At 40.1% G+C, this 6,702-nt stretch overlaps 1 protein-coding gene across 1 annotated transcript; it reads right to left on the bottom strand.

Moving 5' to 3' along the window:
* Positions 1–1,472: 1,472 nt before the first annotated feature.
* Positions 1,473–2,557, bottom strand: OR6B1 (olfactory receptor family 6 subfamily B member 1). The gene has a single exon (XM_007983316.3). It carries the CDS (start codon positions 2,406–2,408, stop codon positions 1,473–1,475), a length of 936 nt encoding a protein of 311 aa, XP_007981507.2. The 5' UTR covers positions 2,409–2,557.
* Positions 2,558–6,702: the final 4,145 nt, after the last annotated feature.

The raw sequence follows: 6,702 nt of genomic DNA, 5'->3' as shown, positions 1-6,702 counted from the left end.
CTTTTTTCCTCTAGGACCTATAATTCACATTTTTTCATTTTTATTTTATTACTGTTCTGTAGGTATAGCAATTCATAATTCCAGCTATATTTCTTTACAACTAGCTTTCATACTCGGCTTCTAAAGAAGTATGTTTTCCTCTAGGGAGAGCCCATTCACTAGAGAAAGACCCAGGTTTGGATTCAGGGAACTGGGACTTTTGACCTCTGCTCCCCACTGTCTGTGGTTGTATGTTATTTACTTCCTTGAACATCTGTTCTGGAAGTTTATAAAATTGAACAAATAATTCTGACTAGCGTGTCTTAATTAAGAAGAAAGAGAAAGCATTCTTGAAAGTGTGGTTTGTTCTTAGCTAAAAGATGTTATTAATGCAAGAAACTCTCCTGTTTAAAACTGTTACAATAAAAGAATTAAATTCCCACTAATGTTGGCCCACTATGTTGAATACAGCTTTAAAATATATCGCCCTTTGCTATTGGCAAAACTATGAACCAAGAGTGAGCAAATCTATGTACCTTCTATGGGTGTAAAGCACATTTGATCAATGAGGTTCTAGTGTGTGTGTAGAAGGTGTGTGTAGAGAGTTGAGAATCACTATGGCATGGAATGAAAATCTCTGTCAATTCCTGAAACTGACCTTGTTACTTATCTCTGAGATGAGTGTGAAGAAAGCAGAAAACCAAGAGAAGATAAAAGAGAGAAAGAAACAAGAGAATATCAAGATCAAAAGAAAAGAGAAGTAATGAGGGCAATTATTATCTGGCAATTCATATATTTGATGATATTTATTTATCATCTATTTTATGTTCATCCACTAAAGGATACATTGTGGCACCTAGAAGGGAAATATAAAATTCAATAAAAGGCAACTGTGTGAGTTATATCAGAAGACAAAACACAATTGTGTAAGGTGCAATTTACTTACAGATAAAAGAAAGCACTCTAACTAGTTTAAGGAGAAAGGCCTTTAATACAGGTTAGTAAGTGCTTGCAAAAAGTCTTGCAAAAACTCAAGAAGCAGTCTCTGCCACCAAAATTCACTCCCAGCACAACATCAAGAATGAGATTGTTGAGGGAGTTGCTACCTCTGTCTTAGAAAGATGGGAAATCAGGAAGCTACCATCTATTTTGTTGGCCACAGAGCTATTAGCGTATGGCAGATCCAAAAACAGCTAACTCACCCATCACCATCTCTCTTCCTACTCAACTTGGTTATAAATTTACTCAGTCTTAGAAACCCCATTTGGGGTCACAGCCATTGAGAATTATTTTCTCTAGCTCTCTAGAAGGTATATGGCCTTAGAGCACTGACCATATGCCCAGATGCAGACACCCAAGAGCCTGAGATTGATGTAGACATGGTGATGTCATATTAACATGGGCAATGTCCTAACTGAGTCATTAAAGGAGAAAGGATGGAGGAAGCCATACAGGCTCCCACTCGACCTTTCTTTCTAATCAATTGCAATTGACTAGTCAGATCTGCTGGCCTGGCAATATGCCAGTTTCTTCAGAGCTTCCTTGACCTCTCGGTTTCTTAGGCAATAAATGAAAGGGTTGAGAGAAGGAGTAACAATGGCATAGAAGATGGAAATAATTTTGTTCTTGTTGAAGGCATGGATAGCTCGAGGTCGAGCATACATGAAAATAATGGCTGAATAGAAAATGGTGACCACCACAAGGTGGGAGGCACAAGTGGAGAATGCTTTCTGTTTTCCTGTGGGCATGCGTAAGATGGTGGCCAGAATGCATCCGTAGGACAGGACAGTAATAATGAGTGGGAAAAGGAAGATGCCCAGTGCCAGGATAAAGTCCACCAACTCAGCTATGGACATGTCTGTGCAGGAAAGATTAAGTACTGGAGAGATGTCACAGAAGAAGTGGTTGATGACATTGGGACCACAGAAGCTGAGGTGGGAGATGAAGTAGATCTTCGCCAGGGAGATGCCAAAGCCAATGGCCCAGGAACCAAGAGCGAGGCGGAAGCAGAGCCCATGGCTCATTATGGTCGGGTAGTGGAGTGGGCGACAGATGGCCACATACCGGTCATAGGCCATGGCGGCCAGGAGCACACATTCTGTGCACATGAGTGCAATGAAGAAGTACAGTTGTATCATACAGAGTGTGAAAGAGATGCTGTTGTTCATAGACCAAAAACTAAACAGTAACTTGGGCACAGTCACAGAGATGTAGCAAGTCTCCAAGAAGGATAGATTGGCCAGAAAGAAGTACATAGGCTTGTGCAGTGGCCGATTTTGCTGCACCAATAGGATGATGATCACGTTTTCAGCCACTGTCAGAATATAGGCCACAAGGAATATCAGAAACATGGCTGCCCGCATACTCAAGCTCCCAGGGAATCCCACCAGAATGAACTTGGTGACTCGTGTGTGGTTCTCCAGTTCCATATTGGAGACACAGGGCTTAGGTCTCCTGGGGAGGAAAGATCATTTGATCAGACTCCTTGGCCCAGCTATATTTTTCTATCCTTGTCTTCTCTATCAGTAACAGTTATCATTTATTAATACATATTATAGTTCAGACCATGAACTGGGTACGTGAGGCACACAACGTAATTTAATTTCCACATAGCCGTGTGTGAGAGAGAGAGAGAGATAATATCTGCTTTAATGATAAAGAAATCGTGTCTTGGAGAGGAATTAAGTAACTGACCAAGCTGTCACCGGTAGCAGGGCAGGAATCACATCGAAGTCTCAGTCTAAAACCCATGCTCCTTCTAATATCTTTCACCGTCTGACACTTTACAATTGCCAATTCCAAAAGACACACCTGACCTTCCTGTCTCACCACCTACCCGGAGCTCTGGAAGTTCTTCCTTACAACTCCTTTATCCTTCACATGCTATTATTTTCATCTACCATCTCTGGAGATAGAGAGTAGCTGTCATCACCTGTGAGGTACATGAGAAAGTGAGTAGCAGAGATTTGGGCTTTTCGGTATTAAAAATCCCCTGGACTTCATTCAAGTCAAAGGTCTGCCACAGATTTGCTATGACCTTGAAATCTTACCCTCTCTCAGATTCAGTTTCCTCTGCTGTCAATGTGAATATTAATATTTATTCAACTTATTTCGTTGATGAAAATCCAAATGAGTTAATGTAAATGAAATTGTATACAAACTAATAGCAATAATCATGAAAGGGGATTTTCCCCCATATTAGAGCAGTGATGAAGGTAAGAATATGCTAACAGGAGGGAGGGGAGGAGCTGCTGTGATCCAAGGCAAAGCTGTGAGCGAAGTAAACATGGGCCTCATTCAGGGAATCTGACGTTCTTGGGAGTGAAGGTGGGGATCACTGAGTGGAGATTTTTAAAGATAAGCAAACAAAGATGGAGATGCATTATAAAATTGGAAATATTTTCTATCAAGGTTAACAGACAGAACATAACACTAAAGTAATCAGGAAAGGTCCCTCTGACCTTTGAGGAGGTGATACTAAGGCTGGGAAAGATTCTAGGACCCCAGCTCTTTGAAGGGCTGAGGTGGGAGGGAGCTGTGCTGAAGGAGGTACGATTGCTGTGCTGTGATGGATGGGAAAGGAGCCAAGGAGAAAGGCAGGAAGGCAGGGCCAGAAGTGCAGGACCCCAGAGGTTATAATCGGGGATCTGAACAGTGGTCGAAAAGCAGTGGGAAACAAGCAAAAGATCAAAGGTGGAATGGGACATGATATGATTTATGCAATGGAAAGATAACTCTGTCATTGCAAAATGGACTCCTTGGAGGCAAGAGTGTGAGCTGTGAGCTATGAAACTAGTTGGAGGCTACTCAGAATAGGCGACAGTGAACTTAGATACTGTGGTTCAGAGAAGTGGATTTAAGATACACGTTAGAAGTAGAACCTTTAACAGTAATTGGTGGGTTGGATATGGAAGGTGAGAGAAAGAAAGAAATCAAGGAGGAATCTCAAATATAGGGCTTATTACCTAGAGGTGATGCCATTTACTAAGGTAGTTAGTTAGATGGCATCATTTACTAACTATTTTACTATCTTTACTAACTGTCTTACTATCACAGTTCAGAAAATCCTCTAACGATAATTTATTGAGTATTTAATAGATGCTGGGAAGTTCTTTTCATGCAATATCCCATTTAATCCACAAAACAATGTTAATTAGACATTGTTATTCTAATTTCAAAGAAGACACTGTGGTTTAGCTAGATTGAATAATATTTTCAAGTTAGACAGTGATAAAATCAGAATCGTAAAGCCCAGGGCTGACTACAAAGGCATGTCCTTAACCACTAGAGTGAAACACACTGATGAAGAATATCACATTTTGGACTCACCAGTGTATTTTACATTTAAAATTTCTGACTATTTTATGAAATGTTCTTTAATCCTGTTGAAATTTTATTATAAGCTGAGACTATTAGAGATGACCCCAAATGTTAAAAAGAAAGCAATATGACACAAGTACATTTCAGTCAGACACACACAGCAGAAATGAATGTATACAAATGCTTGGTAAATGTATCAGAGAATAGATAATGATTGGATATGTTTGAAATGTAAATTAGGAGGAGGAAAAGGCATTTTTGGCAGATGAACCAGAGTGAACAAAGGCACAGAGATCGGAAACAGCTTGAAATTTTCAGGAGAGCAATTCATAATTGCTACATGAGTGGGCAAATTGTGAGCGAGTGAATGAGCAGAAAAGAGATGGCTGGAGAGAGAAAGAGAGACTTTATTGTCACGGACCAGATCATGGAATAGTGAGGCATTTAAGAATCATCTTGAAGTATAGACAATTAGTAATCACTGTTTGTCAGCAGGATGACAATATCCTCTTATTATATTCTTGTTTTTGATGTGGGAGGGTGGGTTCGGATGGGACAAGGTTGCCAAACCAGAGATTCATAGACCCATTAAAAAGCACCCTCACAGCAGACACTTAAAGATACACACAAAGAAAAGAAAAATCATTCTAACTTATAACATTTGTCAAAGAAACAAAGATGGACATATTCAGCTATACTTGTTCACAAGTTACATAAGTTTTCACTTCTAGAGGAAGCTCTACAAGAAAAACAAAGAATTCCTTATTTGTCATTAACTAAGTAAAGGTGCACAGGCACTAATTATTGCATACTGGTATTTTTGTGTATCATCTTACTGCAAAATATGTAGAGCCTTTTTACTTATAATAGTTTTTACTCCATTAAGCATACTCAAACTTGTTACCCCTCATAGCAGATTTACCCCTGGTCTAGAATCAAACATCTTTGTTTCTTATGCCTGCTGCTATGCACTTTTCCCCAATTTTGTCAGGGTTCTATACATACATAGGTTCCAAGTAATTTGAATTTGATGGACTTTTAACCTCCGCCCCTGCCAAAACAGCAGTAGTTTTTGTAGCCACCACCACAAACAAGTTGCAAGGAAGATGCAGCGGTGGCAGTACAGGGATATCAGGTCATCGGGTCCATGGTAGGGATCTAAAGTTTGGGATCGTAATCTGGGGCACTTATTTTTGATCCCACACCAAGAGATGTCTCCAAAGTAGCAAGGGGAGCCTGCTCCCTCAGCTCACTGCATAACTGACTGCATTTAGATTTCAGGAGACAAGAATATTATCTGGACTGATTGCTAGGAATTGAGAGTGGATAGAACAAAGAAGCATTAAACATTTTAGAGTTTAAATGTTGCTGCACTGTAGGAGCCTGAAACAGGGCTGCCTGCATAGTGAGAAAATAATGCTCTGAGAGGGAGCACTTACCTGGGCACAGCAGCTTCTGATAGGATGATATGTGAAAACAAAGCCTTCACCGATTCTAAAATGGGAAGAAGTAGAAGAAAAAGATGCAGGTATTGAATAGATGTGAGGAACCCACTTTCTAAACCTAGAAAGAGTGACTGGGTACAGATTGCCCCACTGCTTTCAAGCTGAAAGCCAGGATAAGATGACAGGAGAGCCCTAGGCACCAGGACTACATCTGATGTGCCTGATGTGGCACCAGGCTGGTTCTTCCAGCACCCTGGGACCAGGGTGCCCATCACCTTCCTGGTGAACACGGCAGTGATTTTAGGCACACTGAGCTGTGAAGACCTTTGGATTCTGAGGGCTTTATAGAGTGCCAAGACTTTCCCTACATGTCTGTCCAGACCCAAGAGAAAATAACCTTGACAATAGCAGCTCAGTTCTCTTGTGGGATTCAAGAGAAATTTCCATTTGCCCATTGTGGTGATCTTAATTGTTTTATATGTCATTAGTTCCATAAGAAAAAAAAAAAAAAGTCCACTTGGGACCACACACTTTGGAAAGAGCCATATTTTTTTTGACAGATGAAGAGAAAAATGTACTGCAGTTAAATCTCTATGTACAGACTTTCAAATATTCTTCCATCTTTGGCTTACTTGAAACAGGATGATGATGCAAGTGCTCCAAATGCGATATTGATATCCAAAGGAGACTGATATTACTACATTTCAGTAAAAGTTTAAATGACAGTTTTTGTTTTAGATGCTTATGTCAACTTGTTCACTAAGTAAATTTATCATGACAGAATTTATTGTTATTTTGTCAGCTGCCCGTGGGTACCATTTGACCAGTAGTTCACATTCTGGTACAAAACTCTAGTGTACTAAAAGTCACTTCTTCTGTAGCCAGCAGAACTATTAAGTTGCCCTCTCACAAAGAAAAGCTATCAGATTCACTGTGATTTGATGCAATGGGAGATAAA

This window comes from Chlorocebus sabaeus, chromosome 21 (genome assembly GCF_047675955.1).
Source record: "Chlorocebus sabaeus isolate Y175 chromosome 21, mChlSab1.0.hap1, whole genome shotgun sequence".
Classification (NCBI taxonomy): domain Eukaryota; kingdom Metazoa; phylum Chordata; class Mammalia; order Primates; family Cercopithecidae; genus Chlorocebus; species Chlorocebus sabaeus.
The sequence above is the reverse complement of the archived record's forward strand: the minus strand, read 5'-3'. Positions and strand labels throughout refer to the sequence as shown.